The sequence below is a fragment of the Desmodus rotundus genome, chromosome X (genome assembly GCF_022682495.2).
Source record: "Desmodus rotundus isolate HL8 chromosome X, HLdesRot8A.1, whole genome shotgun sequence".
NCBI lineage: Eukaryota > Metazoa > Chordata > Mammalia > Chiroptera > Phyllostomidae > Desmodus > Desmodus rotundus.
The window spans coordinates 63753659-63776314 of NC_071400.1; the positions used below are offsets into that span (position 1 = coordinate 63753659).

At 41.9% G+C, this 22656-nt stretch overlaps 1 protein-coding gene across 5 annotated transcripts in view; it reads left to right on the forward strand.

Annotated features, from left to right (window-relative positions):
- Positions 1–8261, forward strand: part of FAM120C (family with sequence similarity 120 member C) — a 233795-nt gene extending 225534 nt beyond the window's left edge. For 3 of the 5 annotated variants that reach the window (XM_053916879.2, XM_053916876.2, XM_053916878.2), the window contains one exon: positions 3430–8261. In XM_053916879.2, the coding sequence (XP_053772854.1) occupies positions 3430–3681 (252 nt within the window). In that variant the 3' untranslated portion in view covers positions 3682–8261. The remainder of the gene's footprint in view (positions 1–3429) is intronic. The other 2 variants (XM_053916877.2, XM_053916880.2) reach the window with 2 other exon arrangements.
- The last annotated feature ends 14395 nt before the right edge of the window (positions 8262–22656 follow it).

Sequence of the window (22656 nt, forward strand, 5' to 3'; positions counted from 1 at the left end):
CTACCAGAGATGCTTAGAAAATTAAACCTCGTCCTTTACTGAATATGCGAGGGGAAAAGGTGTTACCATTATGTTTATTCTTTTGGGGTTTTTTTAAGATTATTTATTTGTTTATTTTTAGAGGGGAAGGGAGGGAGAGAAACATCAATTATTATTATTATTATTATTTTCATCCTCACCCAAGGACATTTTCTTCATTGTTAGAGAAAGAGGAAGGGAGAAGGGGTGAGAGAGGCAGGGGCGGGGGGTGGGAGGGTTGGGAAACATTGATGTGAAAGAGAAACACTGATTGCCTCCTGTATGTGCCCCGGGGATCCAACCTGCAACCTAGGTATGTGCCCTGACCGGGAATTGAACCCACAAACTTTGGGGGCACGGGACAACACTCCAACCAACTGAGCCACACCAGCCAGGACTTAAACTTTCTCCTAATCTACACCTTGAATGCCATCAAAATCCCCACTGGTCTTCATTAGACATGCACCCTCCAGATACGAAAGCCTATTCTTGTAGTGATTTAAAGTCTTGTATTGGACTCTTGAGTGCACACTTTCCACCGAGCCCTCTACGAAACATTTTACATGCACTCTCTCATCCTCACAAGGGTCACTGGCTAGACCACACTGCAACGCAACTTTATTGTCAGTTCTCAATCTCAAATCAGCTCTCCTGTGTACAGCCAGACCCCATTGTATCCATCCGTGTTAACCCCCATGGCCTAATGTTTCCTCAAAGAATACAGATTTGCTTTAATGTTATTTTGAGCCAAAAATGGAACTAGAATGGTAAGTCCCTCACACAAAGCATTTTGTAATGCACTACAAAACCACAGAGCAATAACTTGGGGGATTTTTCCAAAGCTTTTCAGCTTTCCCCAGAGGTTTTTCAGTAAGGTAAAAGGGATTACACCTAGGAAGAAAACTGGTCACTAAGATAGGCTCCCATAAGGTAACATAGCCTTGGGGAATTGACCATGATTCAGGATATATAGTCTGAATTAGGTGTATAGTCTGAAAAACCTCATACGTTTGGTACAATAAGAGTGGGTTCCTTTCTCTGATTTACTCACATTAACCAGGTTCACAGAAATCGTATGTGGATATGGCTAAAAGAGTGGGGTGTTAGGGATGAGAAGGGAGAGAGTAAAATATAAAGTTTACCAACTTACAGTGCAAAGAAATAATTACCATGATACACTTAACTCTATCCCAGTCATTCTTAGAAATTCATGTGAAGTATTTATTATTCTTTATTTTATTTTATTATTTATTTTTAGAGAGAGGGTAAGGGAGGGAGAAAGAGAGGAAGAGAAACAGTGATCGGTTTCCTCTCGCATGCCCTGACTGGGGACTGAATCCACAACCCAGGCATGTGCCCTGACTGGGAATCGAACCTGTGACCTTTCATTTTGCAAGACAACACCCAACCAACTGAACCACACCAGTCAGGCCTACTCTTTATTTTAAAGAGGAGGAACCTGGGACTCAGAGGAATGAAGCATCTTATCCAAAATTATCCACCAAGTCAGTATCAGAGTTGACATTTCAGCCTGAGCTGACTGAATCCAAAGCCATGTGCTGTGCTGACTCCAACACAGTATAACAACTCTAATTGTCAGAAACAAGAGTTAGACCTTGGTCTAACTGACTCTAGTGACTGTTCCCTTAGCCATGTCTACCAGAGCTTTCTCTATGTGCAAACTGCAAGGGAGCCCATGGTATCAGAAGTTTGCTTGGGCACCTGAAATCAGAACAATAAAAGTAGCTGGCATTTAATGAGTTCTTACACTGTCAAAACAGAACATGTTTTAAGTGCTTTCCAGTGAGTGCCTCCTTGAACCCCTGCAGGAACCTATGATGCTATTATTCCGTTTCACAGATGAGGAAACTGAGGGAAAACAAGGGATGGTAGGTCATGCTATGTTTCTCTAGGCTAAGATTGCTGGGGGGCACTATTATCCACTCTAGAGGTAGCCTGGTCAAGGAAGTATTCATACTGACTTTGTTCTTAGGTAAGACATCGTCCCTGCACAGAGCTGCTGTCGATTGCCTTCCTAACTCCTTTTTCTGTTCAGTCACTCTTTGTTCAGAGTGTAATACAATTTGTTGTTCTAGCTTATTAAATCTGTTTACATTATAGTCTTGGCTTCTTGAGAGTATTTCTAGGTCACTGGAGTTTTGTGTGTTTTCAAATTCTTAAGTCATTTATTTATAAGGTTTTACTTCGCTGACTCCCTCATGTGGCTACTTCCATCCTTTGTGTGGATTTTTACTAGTTCCTTCTTTTTTCCAGGTTCTTGAGCAGCAGCCACAGTAGCCCCTGTGTTGTACGGGCTTTGAAGCCAAATGATCTAGCTTTGAATCTGGCTCTGCCACTGACCTTGGACAAGTTATTTAACCTCTCTGTGCCTTGGTTTTATCATCTGTAAAATGGAGACATTGGTGTCTACCTCAGGGAGTTAAATGAGATGGTATTTGAAAGTATTTAGCATAGAGCCTGAAACATGGGAAATACTAGATACGAATTAGTAGTTATTATTTAAAATTAACCACCAATTCAACAGGAGTTAGATTGCCGTTATGTGTTGTATCATAGTGGAAAGGACAAAATGTTTGGCGTCAAAGAGACTTGAACCCAAGTCTGAGCACGCGAATGACATTGGGCAAGTCTTTTTACTTTTTTGAGCCTCATTTTTCATGTCTATAAAAGGAACAACAGATTATCTGGCATTATCTTACTTATTTAGTAAGTAAGCCGTTACTGTTTGCTAGTGACATTCATCTAGAGGCAGCACTGCACTGCAAGGTAAGGCAGTTCATGTCATTAGCATTTCAGCAACAGTCACGTTCCTGGAATGAAAAGAAAAACAGGTGACGTTTTTAGTTAACGAAAGATTCTGAGGAATATTGCAAATAGACCTCATGGTTTGTTTTCCCTTCATTTCCTTTACATGTCCAGCTGTCGGCATTGAGCAGCATTACATGACAGTTAAGAGAATAGACGTTTGGGGCTGACTGACCTGGAGTGGAATTCTGGTCACGCCTCTTTCTCTTTCTGTCTCTATCTGGGTGTTCTTGAGCAAGTGACTTTAATCTCACTGAGCCTCAGCTTCCTCATCCGTAAATGGGGCATGATAATATCGACCAATTAGGGTCCCCGTTAGTATTAGAAAAGTAATCATAAAGCTTGTAAAATGCTGGCTGCATCATTATCGTGCTGTCATTGCCATTGGATTTTGGTCAGACCCATCTGTTGCACCCGCAGTTCTCCGGGTGATATCAGAGTGCATTAGATGTCAACAAGCGTTGGGCTTTCTGGCTTCTTTGAAGAACTGGAGCAGTTTCTGCAGGCTAACTTACGAACATGCTTGGGAAGGGTCAGCCAGTTTGGCATTACCATTTCCACTGAGTATCTCTATTTTTGATACAGGGCATTTCAGATGGAGTTTCTAAATCCCTGGAGCCTCATCAAAGCTACTCTTGCTCACAGGTAAATGGAAACAATGGCGCATTGATCAAGGAAGAGAAGAGTGATAATCACCTTCCAGCTCCATCACGGTGTGCCTTAACCAGAGACAGCAGCATGTGTAATAATGTTAACCTTTACTTCACTGTGAAGAATGAGAAGAGCCACTTGGGAGAGCAAAAGCTGGAAACTGTAGCACAACAAAAAGAGGAATAAGCTGCAGATGGACTTACCAGATCAGGAAGAGGGGAAAACATATACTTATCTGATTTTAGGCCCAAATTAGAGGTGGACATAAATGCTTGCCCTAGATTTAGCCAGGATTTTCTTGGGATGTTGTAGTCTATCCATCTTTTTCCCTTCCCTGTCTTTTTCGGGACCTCCAGACCTAGCAGTTTGCTTCTGGGGAAGATCTGGTCAAGAAAGAGTGACAACAGGACTGGCTCCTTTTGTCACATTTAATATAAAATGCCAGTATTCTGTTTACCTCCCCTGGGAGCCTAGTAAGGTAGCAAGTATAAGAAATTGGTGTCATCACATATGACCCTACAAGAAAAGTTCCATCTTTGGTTTTGTGAGTCTTCATCATGATACCCATTTATAAAACCCATGGGGTAGTAGAGACAGCTAGCTGCCTATGGCTTCCTCACTTGTCTTTCGCTCTATGAAGTAGTGGGGCCTGTGTCTATGATCAGTACCCACCTCCTCACTCTTTCTCCACTCGCCAACCCCAGGAGTTTGTACCCTTGCCTCTAGCGCTGGCCTGACAATCAGATAGGTAGATGTTTTCAGAAAAGTGAAATAGTGTTGGTTATTTTATTTCATTTCTTTGTTTTTATTTTATACAGTTTAAAAAAAAAAAAAACAAAAACTACCAATGGCCTTTGTACTGGGGGATTCAAGTGAGTCAGAAAAGTACTAGGCAGATTTTTCCTGCCTCTGAACTAGTGCATTGTTTGTAAAATAGAAGATGCGGTGCAGTTTGCCCACTCCCTGCTGCCCACACCCTGAAAGGGTGAGAATCAATGTAATGAAACTGAGTACGAAAGGGAACTCAAAAGAGTGTGTGTGTGCACGCACGCGTGCCTTTGTGTATGGGTCTGTGCGTGGATGTATATATGAATGCATGTACCTATATGCATACACATACCCTTTATATAAAGAGACAGATCTATTTATCTATACGTATTTTATATATAAATATATGTATATGTGTGTATATATCTATATATCTACATGTAGATATATAGATATATTCATGCGTGCATACATACATACGTGGTGATGTCCCAAAGGATTTACTGAATTTACCAGAAACGCTTCCACTGCTATGGAGTGGTGGGTTTCAAAAGACCACACTTTAAAATTCTTACTAAGTCATAGCCCATCACAATTATGAGAAGATGGGCTTCTCTAAAACAGACAAAAAGTACTTTCCAGCGATGGTCTGTTCAGAACAACAAACATTTGGCTTGTCACAAGCTTAATCTTGAACCGAGACCTCACATCCCATATGGTGAGAACAGGAGGTTGGAATGGGATTGGGAAGATTTGGGCATTTCTTTACGAAGGAGCAGCCTGGATCGTAGAGAGAAGGGTGGGAGGTAATGACCAGGACTTGCAGCCAATTTGGAGGGAGTGTCATCTAGAACTCCAGGATCAAACTGCCCTCAGGCTAGAATTGTTTGCCCTGAGTACCTGAAGAAGAGAGGACTAGCATTGGAGAGAAGAGGTAGGGAAGTGTAAGGAAATCCACGATTTGATTTTACACACCTAGATTGTTTCGTTTGTTCATTGACATTTTGACTACTGGATCTTTTCCTTCGCTTTGCAAGGAAGACGTCAGAGCACTCTGGTCTGGACCTTTAGGGGTATTCTGTAAAAGGTTCCCAGGACAAAGAGGCTATTCCTCCTTGCCAGAGATACTCTTGAGATGACCTTGCATTTCCAGTTTCCGTCCTCAGCAGTCTCAGTCTGAGAGATGGGAACACGGCTTGCAACATATTAGCACTATGTCTTCATTCGAGAATTGAGGCTTTCAGCCTCACACACCTCCTTTTGGGCTTTGTGATATTCTTGCCCAAGAAGTATCGTTTCTACAGGAATTCACCTGACTAAACTTCTAGCAGGGTTCTCTGTCTTTTTGAAAAACCCCATGCACTTTAACCCACTGCAGGTCTTTGGTGATTTATTTGCAGACAGCCAGAAGGCTGTTTGCTCATTGCCCACTTACAAATCATGTATCATGAGAGATTGAAAACAGTCTCAGACTGTTGAATCCTAGTCTGGCCCAGTTTAAGAGAACCTACAATTTGCAGGGGGCAGGGAGCCCTAGAATGCCTCTCCCCCTGCCCAGACGTTTCGTACACAAACCAAAGCAGGGTGACGGGAGTGCACACCTAGCCAGATATAACCAGGAACAACGTGTACAAAAACCTCCTCTTTGGAATCGGCTCTCTAGTTTGGTCCCCCCTGTTCTCTTGGGCCTGCCCAACCTTTCACAACATCTTGAAGGATAGGACTGCTGTATCCAGCAAGAGAAGGATTTAGTAGTGAACTTAGATGGCTTGGAAATTTCTTTCTGGAGCCCGTGGGAGGAATGCTTAGCAGCTCAAAAAGTAACCAGTCACTGAGCTGTGTTAAATTAAGTCTATCTAGATCTCCATTTTCTTATATGGACTACTTGGAGTTATATGGAAAAGTATTTTCTTCAGTTGCTGTTTCTGTGCATCTTGAATCTATTTGCTGCAATCAAATGACAGTATTGTTAACTCTCACAGCATTAAGAAGGTTTCTTATCTTGTAGGCATTCATTATGAGAAGTACAATTGCTGCTTTGACAGGGGTGATTCCAGTTTGTCAAAAGGCTTGCTTTTCTCCCTTCCACAAACCTCCACTTTCTCCTAGACTGGCCCAGGGTGAAACAAGTGGTTCACTTCCAACCTTGATTTTTATTTAGATTCAGCATTTCGGGTTTGGAAGATTACAAAAAAGAACCATAAAGGGCCATGTTCATATATTTTAATTTATCTGCCAAAATACACAATTTAGAAGCCAAAAAGACTGAGGCGTTCATTACTGGGACATGAATATTTTCTAACTGGAGGACAAATTGGTGAAGGCAGATCTGAGCTTTGCTATGAGTACCACTTGAAGAGACTGTCATCCTTCACTTGAGCTTCCGTTTCTGACGATGATGTGGCCTCTCTCGAAGAAAGTCACATAGGAACCCGAGAAATGACCCCTTTACCTTGTAGGGCCACAAGCAAAAGCCCCCCCGGTTGTATATAGACGCTGATCCCCAAGGATTTGCAGTTCTCGATTTCTGCTGGTGTGCCTTGGGATCAACCTGTGACTCCCACCCTTATTCAGTGGCCAGTCTGGTCTGGACCAGGTCTGACTAACTTCTGCTCAGTTGCATCACTTCATTCTGAGCCAGTAGGACTTCGAGTAGACTTTAAAGCCCAAGAAATGGCACTTGCGTTATCTAGTGACATTTGATTTTTGTCTCTATCTTGATTTTTCTGGCATTGTTGGCCAAGTCACGTTAACTTTTTTTGGTCACTGAGAAAAATAGCCAGACAAGGCATTAGGGAGGATAGTTAAGGTGGGGAGAGGAGGAATGCTTATGTAGGGTAGACAGAATGTGGAAGTCACTGCTTGGTTATAGTGATCAGTCCATTCGAACCATAGAAGGCTCCTGGTGGGCATGTCAGCGCTACCCTTTGAGCCTCAAAGACCCTCCTCCTTTGAAATGACAATACAAGTTTAAAGTAGTTAATGTAATTCTACTAAGGTTTAATCATTATACTTATTCACTTCCTGATGCATATTTCCTAAATATGCATGGGGTTTGGGGGTAGGGGGTAAGTTTCACTGTTCCATTATGTCATCCTATATTTTTCTCCCTCTTGTGACTTTGGCATTTTCTTTTATTTGACTTTCCATTTTCTCTTCCCTTGGCTTATTGCAGTAGTCTGCTGGTGTAGGTAGAGCTCAGTGTACCTATTCCCCTGTCACTGATAATTATCTTCAGTATTGCCAGAGGTGGTTTTGATGTTCTAAGAAAGTAACTTCATCCGTCGCAAAATCATCTTTACCAAGTTAAAAGCAAAATAAAATAATCCCTTGTACTAGGGTGCCCATTTCAGGTTTTGACATTGCCCTTGTACTTTTATAGATGCTCTTTTTACCCGTGTTGGTAGTAACTAATGACTAGTGAATTTTCATGTAAGTGACACAAATCAAATATTTCAGATTTTATTAATCTCATAACCCTGCCAAAGCTGATGACTTCATTTCAATTATTTCCCAGAAGACAGTTCCCCTCCCATCTATTATTTGATTCTATTTTTAGAATAACATATTAGGTAAAGAAACTTTAACTGCAAGGAGTTAATGTTTTTTTTGTGCTCCCTGATAAATGATGTTATTGTCAGAAGTAACAAATTCTTTCATTGTTTTTTCCTGTGTTAATATCTCTTTTGTGCTCTTGACAGTGTGTTTAGTGGATGGATAATATGTATCTCTCTTTCCCACTCCCAGATTCCAAATTCCCTGCCTTTTTGGCCCACCTCACCACAAAAGCTCCATAGTTGTTTAATGTAAGTTTGAATGGATGCTTCTTAGGGGAAACTGCAGCAGTTAAATGGAAATGTTTCAGAAAGGAATGAAAATGTCTCAGGAGTTGTTCTGTGATGGATACTGGTTTGTCATTCTGTTAACGTGATGGAAAGAAACTTACAGTGCTTAAGAAAAGTTTATTCTTTTATTAAGTAAAAACATTGTTAAATAACTTTGGGTGTGTGAAGTTTAATTTCTTCTCCCACTTCTGGATCCCTTTCAGCAAATGGAGGACATACTTGTCTCAATGCAGAAGTATTGGTCAGAGATTTGGAGCCTATTTGTAGTTGAATATCAGAGCAAGAGAGCTGGTAGGAGAATCATCAAAAGGAAGGGCATATTCTGCTTCCCCCTGAACTCCTTTATTTGGGTGTTCTAAAGGCAGTTTTGACTCAACATCTCCCAGACTGACCCCGTCCTGTCTTCCGAAGCCTACTCCTCTCCATGAATGACACTGCCTTCTACTCGGTTGTCTAAACCACACACCAACAGAGTTATGCTACACTCAGGACTTCCCCTCATGTCTCATATCATGACAAGCTCTGTTGATAACACTCAGCCATCTTTCTGTTTCTCACATCTGTGTCTTTTCTGTCTCCCTATCCAGATAATAGTATGAAACATTTTATGTCTTAGTGTATGTACCTTTTCCTGGTAAAAGGGCTCATTCTGTTCAGGTTGGTTTTTAATTTTATTTTTATTTTTTAGAAAGGGGGGGAGAGGGAGAAAGGAGAGAAACATCAATGTGAGAGAAAAACATCCAACCCCCCAACTCAGGCATGTGCCCTGACCGGGAATCTAATCAGTGACCTTTCACTTTGCAGGATGATGCCCAAACCACTGAGCCAGACCAGAGTGCTTTAAAAAAAAAAAAATTAAGGTTTATTTTATTTTCATTTGAGAGGAAGAAGGAGAGAGAGAAACACTGATTGTCTGCCTCCCGCACATGCCCCAGTGGGGGATTGAGCCTGCCACCCAGGCACGTGCCCTGACTGGGAATCCAACCGTTGACTCTTTGCTTATAGCATGCCACTCCAACTGAGCCATGCCAGCTACGGCCAGAACCACTCTTTATTTATGTGTATGCTATATTACTATTTTAAACTATATTTTATTGCTTATGCTATTACAGTTGTCCAATTGTTTCTCCCCTTTCCCCTGCACCCTGTACCCCCATCCCTCTAGTATTCCCCATCCACCCCCACTTAGTTCATGTCCATGGGTCGTACCTGTAAGTTCTTTGGCTTCTCCATTTCCTATACTATTCTTAACCTTCCCCTCTCTATTTTGTACCTACCAATTATGCTTCTTATTCCCTGTACCTTTTCCCCCATTCTCCCTTCTCCCCCTCCCCACTGATAACCCTCCATGTGATCTCCATTTCTGTGATTCTGTTTCTGTTCTAGTTGTTTGCTCAGTTTGTGTTTGTTTTTGTTTATTTTAGGTTCAGTTATTGATAGTTGTTTGTTGTCATTTCACTGTTCATAGTTTTTGATATTCTTTTTCTTAGGTAAGTCCCTTTAACATTTCATATAATAAGGACTTGGTGGTGATGAACTCCTTTAAACTGACCTTATCTGGGAAGCACTTTATCTGCCCTTCCATTCTAAATGATAGCTTTGCTGGGTAGAGTCATCTTGGATGTAGATCCTTGCTTTTCGTGACTTTGAATACTTATTTCCAGTCCCTTCTTGCCTGCAAGGTTTCTTTAGAGAAATCAGCTGCTAGTCTAATGGGAACTCCTTTGTAGGTAACTGTCTCCTTTTCTCTTGCTCTTTTTAAGATTCTCCCCTTATCTTTAATCTTGGGTAATGTAATTATGATGTGCCTTGGTGTGTGCTTCCTTGGGTCCAACTTCTCTGAGCTTCCTGGACTTCCTGGAAGTCTATTTCCTTTGCCAGATTGGGGAAGTTCTTCTTCATTATTTTTTCAAATAAGCTGTCCATTTCTTGCTCTTCCTCTTCTCCTTCCTGCACCCCTATATTGCAGATTCTGGAACATTTAAAGTTTTCCCAGAGGTTTCTCAGACTCTCCTCATTGTTTTGAATTCTTGTTTCTTCATTGTGTTCCAGTTGGATGTTTATTTCTTCCCTTTTGTTCTAAATCATTTATTTGAGTCCCGGTTTCCTTCCCTTCACTGTTGGTTCCTTGTATATTTTCCTTTATTTCTCATTGTATAGCTTTCATATCTTCCTTTATTTTGTGACCAAGCTCTATCATTTCTGTGAGCATTCTGATTACCAGTGTTTTGAACTCTGCATGTGATAGGTTGGCTATCTCCTCTTTGCTTAGTTCTTTGTCTGGAGTTTTGATCTGTTCTTGCATTTGGGCCGTATTTCTTTGTCTTGGAGCACCTGTTATGTTGTAAGGGGCAGAGCCTTCGGTATTCTCCAGGGCGGGGCAAGTCACTCGCTACTACATTGTGGTGCTGTCTGTGGGGGAGGGGTCTGAGAGGGAACAATGCCCCTTGCTTCCTTACTCTGCTCCTGCCCCACTTTCAGTCACTTCCTCTGCTACCCACAAGCAGATTGTGCCGTTTCAGGTTCAGTTCCCAGGCGGGTGGGCTTGTGTGTGTTCTATGATCACATGGGATCTCTCCAACAAACTCTCCTGTGAGACTCTGTGTTTCTTCTGCCACCTCAACCCCCACAGATTTTTACAGTCACAGGTTTTGAGGCTGGAACACTGGAACTCTGGTTTGTGTGGTTTGTCTCACTCCCCAGTTGTTCTTCCCGGCTTATCCACACTCGAATGTTGGATATCCCTGTCTGCCAGCTGCTGCCTCGCCTGCCCAGTCCACCAGCCACCTTGCTGCATGTCCTCTCCACCCCAGCTTCCCATCTCCGCCCCTCTGGATGAATGTTTCTTCTTTAAGTCCTTCATTGTTGTAGTTACGTACAGTTTGGTTTTCTGGCAATTCTGGTGGTTTTATGTTTTTAAATTGGTTGTTATCCTTCTTTTGGTTGTATGAGGAGCAAAGCATACCTGCCTATTCCTCCATCTTGGCCAGAACTCCAGAACCACTGCTTTATATCAGCTTCCATAGTAATCTGTCCTTCGAACATGTTGCACACCTTCTTCCATGGTCCCTTCATAATGTGGCCCCTGGCTGCTTCTCTAGCCTCATTTCCAATTACCCTTGACCCCTCCAGTGACAGTAAACTGCGTCCCATAAACATTATGTTGTTAACATCCATTTCTTTTCATTTGCTTATTCCATTGCCTAGAATGCCTCTCTCCCCTTGTCTCTGCTGCATTCTTCACTTGCCCCCTCCAAAATTAAGCTCTATATCTTTGTGATTCTTTTCCTGATACTTGACTAGGGATCATTGTACAGACTTATCAGAGCTAGTCCCTCAATTAAATGTGGTCATCTCTGTTTTTGGTTTTTGGGTTTTTTTTTTTGTCTCCTTGACACCTACCACCCAGTATGTGTTTGATGACTAAATCAAGCAGTGGTTAAATAACTGAAAATGCTCCCTGGTGCAAAGCAGAGTATAGATTTCTGAGACAGAGGGCATGTTGATAAAAACACAAGATTGAATATGAAGGAATAGGGCTGGATGGTATTCATTTAAATGTGTTTTTAGCCCTGGCTGGTGTGGCTCAGTGGATTGAGTGCCGGCCTGCGAACCAAAGGGTCACCAGTTCTATTCCTAGGCTAAGGCACAGGCCTGGCTTACTGGCCTGGTCCCCAGCAGGGGGCGTGCGAGAGGCAATCACACATTGATGTTTCTCTCCCTCTTTTTCTCCCTCCCCCTCTCTAAACACAAATAAATAAAATCTTTTAAAAATGTGTTTTTAATGGGGCTCTGGAAAAAAAAATTGAGCTCTGAGTCACGTTTGACAACAGAGGGATGCTTGGAGCAGAGTGTGAAGCCAGGACTCTACAGCTCCTGCTGAGTGACGCTGGCTGGGCGTCACCTCCCTTACTGCCCTGGGCCTTGTGTGTACAGGTTGCAAAAAGAACAGCTGAGCCTAAAGATTAGCATTAGAGGCTTACTGAAGCTTGTAAACACTTTATCCTTAAATGAAACTCTTATTATTTGTGACATAATTTGTTTTACATTCAGTTCATTATGGCTATAGTTGTCTTGTCCAAGCCTTTGATCTTTGGGTGTTAGAACTCAGAATTTAGTAGTAGGATATTTTTAGCATTTGCCTTTTAAAAGTTACCATTAATCGAGGACCCATTAGTTACCAGGTGAGGTACTAGGCTCTTGTACATTATTTCTAATCCTCAAACAACTCTGCAAAGTAAGTACTGTCCCCACTTTACATATGGCCAAAGGGATTCAGTGGTGCCCAAGTGCACACACAGCTAATAAGTGATAAAACCAGGGTTCTAAATTTAAGTTCATTTTGACTAAATAGATAACTTTTGTTTCTGCCTGCCCAGCATTCTTTCCCTTTCTGGCAGTGAAATTGAGGTTTTTTTCCCTCTGGGGAACTGCTCCTTCCTATCTTGGGGTAAAGGTGGGTTGACCGTCAGTCACATGGCTTCACATTCCCCAGTGGGTTGGGTATGTGATCCAAGCAGAGTCAATTGTAGGGCTTTTGTGTGGATTTGAGGGAGAAAATGACAAGGAATAAAATTATCTCTTTTAAAACCACGAACATGAAGAATTAATGTGAGCCTGAAACATTACCTTCTATTTGCATCTTTACAACTAGTCTTGGTTTGTGTATGAGAAGTATGAAAATTCCATAGTGATTTATTAGGAGCAGATGCAGAAAGTGATCTATTGAGGGTTTATTATGTATCAGAGAGGTCTAGGCACTTTACATTACATATTGTATACATTTTCGTTTCATTTAGTCTACATTTATAACCTCTAACTCTAGAAGAGGGGAGTATATCAGTCAGGATAGGCTTGGTTTTTTGTTTGTTTTTTAAATCCTCATCTGAGGATATGTGTGTTGATTTCAGAGAGAGAGAGGAAGGGTGAGAGAGATCAATGTGAGAGAAACATTGATCAGTTGCCTTGCACGCACCCTGACCAGGGATCAAACCGCAACCCTTTGGCATATGGGACAATGCTCCAACCAACTGAGCCACCTGACCAGGGTGAGAATAGGGTAGGTTTTGCTGCAATAGTAACCCCCAAATCTCAACCTAGCAAAGGTATACTTATTGCTCATATATGTCCATCAAGAATTGGCAGGGGAGATGGTTTTCATCCATAGTCACTTGGAAACTCAGACTAACAGAAGCCCCATCATTGAGTCAGGGGAAGGCATGTGACCAAAATGCGTGCTGACTCTTAAAGCTTAAAATGTCACAGATCACTTCTCTCTTTACATTGCCCAAAGCAAGGCACATGATTGCACCTAATTTCGTGGACATCGAATAGTACAATTCTATGTGCCTGGAACAAGGGAGAAATAGTTTGGTTAGTTGCAATGATAGCATCACGTGGAGAATTTGCCCATTTCTGAATAGACTTGGTTCATCACCTTTTGGCTGGTTGCCACTAATTAACCACATAAGTCATTGTACCTAAAATTTGGAATGGAATAATGAAGCTTTCATTCCTATTCTGGTGCAGTAGGGATTCTCTGTATATGGGCTAAAGTGAATATAATCTGGAGGTAACACAAGGACTGAGTTAGCTCCCCAAGCCCAGCCTTTGGGCGTTGTTGTTAGGAATAAATGACATAGTGTATGTAAAGTACCTGGCATACAATGCAGCCTCGATAAAGGCAGATAAATGTTAGCCATTGCTATGGGTTCAGGGAGACGGGAGTAAATGAAAGACTTGTTTATTCTCCCAGTCCTGACTTCCTCATAACACATGCCTTCCTAGCCCATAATCTGGCTATAGCCCTCCCCATTTGATTTTTTTTTTTATCTTCACCTGAAGACACACTTATTGATTTTAGAGAAAGGGGAAGGAGGGAGAGAGAGGAGAGAAACACTGATGTGACAGGAAAACATCTATTGGCTGCCTCTTGCATGTGCCCTGACCAGGACCAAACCCACAACTTAGATATCTGCCCTGACCGGAAATGAAATCTGCAACCTTTCAGTTTACAGAGGACACTCCAACCAACTGAGCCACACCGGCCAGGGCAGCCCATCCTGTTTGAATGTGGCCGCTTCCAGGAGTGTCCAGTGTGCTCCCAGTCGCCAAGTCCATTTCCTGAAACTCCCTGGCTTCCCTGACATTCCTCTCCTGTTGCTCTTTCCTTTTATATAACTACTTTTAAAAAATATGATGTACTACTTAATAAACACAAAAAGGATATATGTAACAGATATTATGAAATTCTATAATAAAATGAACAATCATAAGCCCACTGCCCAACCTAAGAACTATCCCATCTTCTTGCCTTCCCCAGGGGCAACCAATGTCTTGAGTTTTTTCATTCCCTTGTTTTTTTTTAAATAGTTTTGTCACATATGTAGTTATCCCTGAACAATATATTGTTAAGTTTTACTTGCTTTTAAATTTTATAAAAATGTTATTTTATGTAGTTTTCTGCAACTTCCTTTTTAAAAGATTATATTTAGAGGGAGGGGGAGGGAGGGAGAAAAAGAGGGAGAGAAATGTGTTTTTTGTTTGTTTTTTTTAAATCCTCACCTGAGGATATGTGTCCTGCTTTTAGAGAGAGGGGAAAGGAGAGAGAGACATTCATCCATTGCCTCTCGAATACCCCCAACCCAGGACCTGGCCTGCAACCCAGGCATGTACCCTGACTGGGAATCAAACCAGTGACCTAGTCTGAAGAAGGACGCCACCCCCACTAAGCCACACTAGTCAGGGTTGCAACTTCCTTTTCTCACTCAACGGATTTCTCTAAGACTCCAACATGTTGTTGCCATAGCTGTAGTTAATTCATTTTTACTTCTATATAGTATTCCATTGTGTGAATGCACCATAATTTACCTATTCTCTATGCAATGGAAATCTGACTCCTTCTGCTAATGTTGCCATGAATACTTTTGCACGTGACTCCTGCTGGGACCTAAGGCATGCATATGTTCATCTTTATAAGATAGTGAAAACATTATTTTTTTAAACATTTTATTTATTTACTACTTAGAGAGAGGGGAAGGGAGGGATAAAGAGAAGCAGAGAAATATCAATGTGACAGAAACACATTGATCAGTTGCCTCTTGCCCCCATCTGGGGACCTGGCCCATAACCCAGGCATGTGCCCTGATTGGGAATCGAACCAGCAACCCTATGGTTCACAGGCCATCGCTCAATCCACTGAGCCACACCAGCCAGGGCAGAAATTGTTTTTAAAAAATAGTATTAAATGGCAATAATAATGCCTGTGTTACCTCCCTTACAGGAGTTGTGAGACTAACACAAGCTAGTGGATGTGAAAACAGTTCCAATACATTAAGAACACACAGTTGACATACTGGTTTTGAGTCTAAGCTCAAAATGCTAAAAGTTGTCCCACATGCATACTAGTTGCAAAGACCAGAAAGACCAATACTGCTCTATGTCAATTTAAAGTATTTCTAGTATTTTCTCATGAAAAAAAGGCTACATACTTGAATTCTGAAGCAGATGTCTGTTTTTTCTACCTGACAAGCAGCCTTTCCTCATTCTTCCAGTAATACTACCTCAATTTTCCAAGGATATACTCCAACTCCATTTTTGGAAGTTCCCTCAAGAACCCTACTCTCGCCAGCCAGCTCACTGGAGTTCGTTACTGTTGTTGTCATGGCTTTGTTTGTTTGCTTGTCGCTTTGTTTTACGTGCTCTTCTTTTTAATCCGTCACCCAAGGATGTGTTTATTGATTTTAGAGAGAGGAAAGGAGAGAGAATGTGAGAGGGAAACATCAATCAGCTGCCTCCCGTACTCCAGACCTAGTGAAGCAGAATAGGGCCCCCCCTAAACTCATGCCCACCTGGAACCTGTGATTGTGACCTTATTTAGAAATATGGTCTTTGTAGATATGATCATGTTAAATGAAGTCATACTATATTACTCCAATGATTCGGGTCCTTATAAGAAGAGCAAACTTCAGGCATGCAAGGAGAATACCGTGTAACAATGGAAGCAGAGTGATATGTCTGCAAGCCAAGGAATGACAGGGACTGCGACCACCAGAGCTGGAAAGAGACAAGGAAGGAGGCTCCGCTAGGGCTTTCAGAGAGAGCATGGCCCTGCCAACCTCTTGATTCTAGACTTTTATTCTCTAGAACAATAAATTTCTGTTGTTCTAAGCCACCTAGTTCCTGATACCTTCTCATGGAAGCCCTAGGAAACTAATACACACTATATATCTAATTTTTTAAAAAATCTCCAAGTGTGATTCTGGTACACCAGCGGGGTTCAGAACCATTGGACTGAATAATAATGACCATTCTCAACTCACTCCAATATTAACTAGGAATAGAAAAACAGAGTGACTGAAATAATTTTCCTTTAGAAAAGGGAGACCTGGTGCTGAGACAGTCAGCTATCCTTTTGGGAAAAACTAGTTTATCCCTACAGCACAGCATATTCACTAGAACAAACTCAGAGTATTCCCGATGGCGGGGACAACACGAAGTCCCTCCTCTTGTGGAGGATGCAACTAATGAGAGATGGGCCATAAGCAAATAAATTAGATGCCTTTAGAGAGAGGTGATCTCTGAAGACAAGGAAATGAGTTTCAGGTAGATAAAACACCCAAATGTAAAGCACTATAACAGAATGAGAAAATGGTAAGATAATATGATTGTTGCTTTGGATAAGAAACACCTTCTAAAACAATAAACAAAATGGAAAAGCCATAGAAGAAAAGATTGATATAAATATGGTAAATGATCGTACAAACATAAAAACTTGTATATGGTAACATAAACCATACACATGTTAAGTACTATAGGAAAATATTAGCAATATACACAATAGACAAAAAATATCCAGAAATAGAAATGACTCCTACAATTCAATATGATAAAGACAAGCAACCCTGTAGGAAAAAATATGCAGAGGTTACAAACAGTTCACAGAGGATGGGCCAATAAACATCATATGACAAGATGCACAACTTCATTAGTGATTGGAGAATACAAATTAAATAACAAACCAGTTACCATGTTTTCATCTATTAGACTGGCAAACAATTTAAAGACCAGAGTCTTAGGAAATGTGAAGATGCACTGCTGATGGGAGTGACCATTGGCAGTGCTTTTGAAGTTTAACCCTAGTGCACTGTTGGCAGGGACGCAGGCTGGTGCAGCCACTGTGGAAAACAGTATGGAATTTCCTCAGAAAACTAAAAACGGAACTACCTTTTCACCTGACAATTCCACTGCTGGGACTATACCCTAAGAACCCTGAAACACCAATTCAAAAGAAACTATGCACCCCAATGTTCACAGCAGCACGATTTACAATAGCCAAGTGCTGGAAGCAACCTAAGTACCCATCAGCAAATGAGTGGATAAAAAAACTATGGTACATTTACGCAATGGAATTCTACGCAGCAGAAAGAGAGAACTGCTACTCTTTTCAACAGCATGGATGGAACTGGAGAGCATTACGCTAAGTGAAATAAGCCAGGAGGTGAGGGACAAATACCATACAATCTCACCTGTATGATTGTTTTGTTGTAATCAACAAAACAAACAGGCAAGCAAAATATGACCAGAGACATTGAAATAAAGAACACATCGACAGTAACCAGAGGGGAGGGGGAAGAGGGTAACGGGGGGAAGGGGCAGGCTCGTCAAGGAACATGTATAAAGGACCCATGGACAAAGCCAAAGTGGGGTAGGATCGAGGGTGGGAGGTGGGGATGGCTGAGGTGGGGGGGAGTGGTGGGGAGAAAATAGAGACAACTATACTCGAACAACAATAACAAAAAGAAAAAAATTAATTTTGCAGTATGTATTGAAAATTGAAAATATGCATACCCATTTCTGAGTGTCCACCTAGAGAAACAAGGAAGGAACCTGTGGGTGTATGCTGGTCAGGGCGCATCCAAGAGGCAGCTTGTTGATGTTTCTCTCCCTCTCTTTCTCCCTCCTTTCCCCTGTCTCTAAAAATAAGTAAATAAAACCTTTTTTAAAAAGATTTTTCTGGCTTGCTTTTCTGCAAATTCAATTATTTGGTCATCAAAATTTATATTTTAAGCAAGTTCATTTTTCAACCAATGTAATTGAAAGCAACATCAGTCACACTATGGCAGATACTATTTGATAAGTTTTCACTTTGAAAAGAAGCTTTCTGCTAAAGCAGCTATTACTGGCTGTGACAACATCAGGGTAGATACCTGATCAATTTCAAAATACAAATTTTAATGTATCTAGAGCTGCTGATTCTTGTGGAACAATTTTTTCTAAAAAAAAGATTCAACTCAAATCAGTTTTGTGTAAATCAAATTTTTTAAAATATACATTTTATTTATTGATTTTTAGAGAGAGGGGAAGGGCGGGAGAAAGAGGGAAAGAAACATGGATGCGTGCAAGACACATCAATCAGTTGTCTCTCACGTGCCCCCAACGGGGGACCTGGACTACAACCCAGGAATATGCCCCGACCAGAAATTAAATTGGTGACCTTTCTGCCAGTGCTCAATCCACTGAGCCACCCCAGCCAGGGCTGTGTGCATCTAGTTTTAAATGTAAGTTTATATGATGACATTTTATGTTTCCTCTGACATTTCCTGTGACTTGTGGAGGTCTGTTATAGACTGAATGCTTGTGTACTCCCCCTCACCCCCAATTCATATGTTGATGATATGAGGAGGTGGGGCCTAGGGGAGGTGATTAGGTTTTGAGGGTGGACATTAGTGCCCTCATGGAAGAGACCCTGAAGAGCTCCTCCCCGCTTCCGCACCCAGCCAGAAGATGGCCGTCTCTGACCACAAAGTGGGCTCTCACCAGAAACTGAATCTGCCGGCACCTTAATCTTGGATTTCACAGCCTCCAAAAGAGGGAAAAATAAAATTTTCTTTATTAGCCACCCAATCTATGCCATTTTTGTTATAGCAGACTGAAGAGACTAAGACACGTTCATACAGGAAATTTTAAAATGGCTTCATGATTTATTTATAATTCAAAATGCCTGTTTATTCATTCTACCACTGTATCTTCAACTACAAGGGAAACACTTTTTAATTGTCTTCATTATTAATAATCAGTTCATCTGACAGTTTTACATCATGTATCTAATATGACAGTCTTTAAATTTAATTTCCATTTCTAAACCTCTGGATATTTGCTTTGCAATGTTGCACCAGTTTTCAAAACCAGATATTCTAAACTCTTCAAAAAGTGCTAATCGCTTCATATACTTTACTGCAGTGTCCATAGCTATGCTTTTATTTTGTGATTTACTGGCAAAGCTTGGTGTCTGAGCACCAGCAGTCGCTGTCCTCGTGCTCAGGCCGGAGTTACTATTTGTGCAGATGCTGCAGGGTCAGGCTCTGATAGCAGAAAGGCAAGACTGCTTCTCACCATGGGTCCTGTCCCTGCCACCATCACTGCAGCTTCAGCTACTGCTGCCACCTCTGTCACTAGCCCAATGTCTCCCCTCCCGGCCCCATGGTGCCTCAGAATACCCCAAATGTGCTTGTAAATGCCAGGGGGCCTGACCGACTGCCCAGCATGCACGCTGCTCCCTGCACCCATGGGCTGTGTGCACTGCAACCCTGTGTGTGTCTTCTGCTCATGTGTACACTCCAATGCCACCTAGTACTGCACTTCCAAGGCACAAAGATAAAAGTATTAAGCATATCAAGACAAAAATCAAAGATATTCCACGCAGCAATATTTTCACTAACATGTCCCCTACAGCAAAGGACATAAAAGAAAGAATAAACAAACAGGACCTTATCAAAATAAAAAGTTTCTGCACGGCTAACAAAAACATCAGCAAAATCAAAAGGGAATCAACCGGATGGGAAAATACATCTGCCAATGATATCTCAAACAAGGGTTTGATCTCCAAAATATATAAAGAACCCACACAACTCCACTCCAGGAAGACAAACAATCCAATTAAAATATGGGCAAAGGACCTGAACAGACACAAGGAGGACATACGAGGGCCCAGAGACATATGAAAGGATGCTCAGCATCACTAGTCATCAGAGAGATGCTAATTAAAACCACAATGAGGTACCACTTCACACCAGTCAGAATGGCCATCATTAGCAAAGCAACAAACAGCAAGTGCTGGCGAGGTTGTGGAGAAAAGGGAACCCTAGTGCACTCTTGGTGGGATTGCAGACTGGTGCAACCACTGTGGAAAACAGTATAGAATTTCCTCAGAAAACTAAAAATGGAACTGCCTTTTGACCCAGCAATTCCCCTGCAGGGATTATACCCTAAGAATCCTGAAACACCAATTCAAAAAAACCTATGCACCCCAATGTTCATAGCAGCACGATTTACAATAGCCAAGTGCTGGAAGCAACCTAAGTGCCCATCAGTAAATGAGTGGATCAAAAAAGTATGGTACTTTTATACAATGGAATTCTACGCAGCAGAAAGAAAGAAGGAGCTCCTACCCTTTGTGACAGCATGGATGGAACTGGAGAGCATTATGCTAAGTGAAATAAGCCAGGCAGTGAAAGAGAAATAACATATGATCTCTCTTATAAGTGGAACCTTTTTGAAGACTTTCAATGCATTTGCCCACTTCACGATGGGTGATTTAGGAACACACCTGTCTGCACTGAGTGTTCAGCAATTTTTGACCAAAAATGGCATGACCTCCATGCCCCATTCTCCCTATTCACCCGATCTCACCCCCTGAGCAACTTTTTTTTGTTTCCCCTGATGAAAAAATTCCTCAAAGGGAAACACTTTGCCTATATAGAAGAGGTGAATCAATCAAACAAACAAACAAAAAACCTGGCAGAAGCACTAAAAGGCATCAAGATCAATGAATTAAAAAACCATTTTGAACAGTGGAAAAAAACATCTTGATAGGTGTTTTTAGGGCATCAAATGGAGAGGACTTTGAAAGTGACTCAACTTTAAACATGTAAGAATACATACACAATTTTTTATAAATAAATTCCAGTGTTTTGGAGGGTGCCTCCTTGTATACACAGATGAACCAGAAGAGAGCCCACTGAGGTTCCCTCTAGGGAAAAAAGCAGAAACTGAATGGTTGGTGGTCAGCAGGGACCTTCAGCCTGTTTGAATGTTTACAATGGTAATGCATATACTATTGCCTATGTAATTTAAAATAGATGTTTACAACCGTTAAGTGGACATGCGGGTAAGGGAGGAAGGTTTCCAGACAGCCTCATATTATGGCAGCCAGTTTAGATCGTCCACTGATGCTGTCAGAGACACAGCAGAGCACACATTGCCAGGGTAGCAGCCAGCTGCCCCCGATCCATGGCAATACCAAGAATTCCTTTATCAACAAATCTAACTGCCTCAGATTTAGTCCCCTGCCAGCTTTGCCTTCCCCATTATCCTTCAGCGCCCCCACCTCACCTCCCAAGAACACTGGGGAAGAACTTCTAGGGGCGGGTACTAACGTACCTGGGTCAGATGCCACCTCCTGTGAAGCCTTCCCTGACACACCTACTGAACATATTTGAATTAATTGTGGCCCCCTTTGTTCCTACACGTGTTGCTCAAACCTCTAGGTGGCACTAAGAGTTTGACCTTTTTCAGTCTTGTTATTATTGTTCATTGAACCGTGCCTCCCCCATTAGATGGTGTGTGTACTGTTTTGGGGCATACACATTTCTGGAGAACCCACCCCAACCCCCACCTGTACTCCACCCAGTCCATCACAAATGCTCAGGAGCTGTTACTGGGAGGATGCCCTCAACTGGCCCTCCCACCGCAGTAGGTCTTTTGCACTTTTTATTCCTTCTGTCCTGTCCCTGGCCAACTCTTCTTGTTATTCTGGTCTCAGCTCACATGTCACCTCCAAGAGGCCTTCCTTAACTACCCTATCTAAAATAGACTATCTTACATCCAAATCTTTATCTCATACCTTGTTTTATTTTCCTCATAGCACTCGCTTCACTCTGAGATTCTCTTATTCGGCTCACTTTATTGTCTGTCTCCCTCGCTGGAATGTGAATCACAGGAGGGCAGGACCTTTTCTGTTTACCCTTGAATCCCCAGTGCCTAGAACAGTGCCTGGTACATAGTAGGTGCTCAATAAATACGTGAATGAAACTGTATTTGTTTAATTATTAACTGATCCCCAGTAGAATGTCAGCTCCATGAAGGCCGGGACCTTCTCCGCGCTACTGCTACATCCTCAGCATCTGGTACCATGCCTGGGGCACTGGAGATGCTCAGCAAAGAATTATTGGCTGAGTTACTGCTCCACATACATCTTAACTCCACATACTCCAAACTAAACCCAGTCTCTTCTTCCCTACCAAACCTGCTTTTCCTCTGCACAGCCTGGCTCCACCAATGACACCACCATTCACTCCGACACCCAAACCAGAAGTGAACACACACTCTTCTCACTCATTTCACCCATCACTTTCGGTCCCCAAGCTCTGCCTATTCAACCTCCGAAACACCCCGCTCATCTAATCTTCTTCCACCCCTACTGCAACTGTCTTGACTGAGGTGTCATCTTTTTTCATGACTCATGCAACAGTCTCTTGCCTTATGCCTC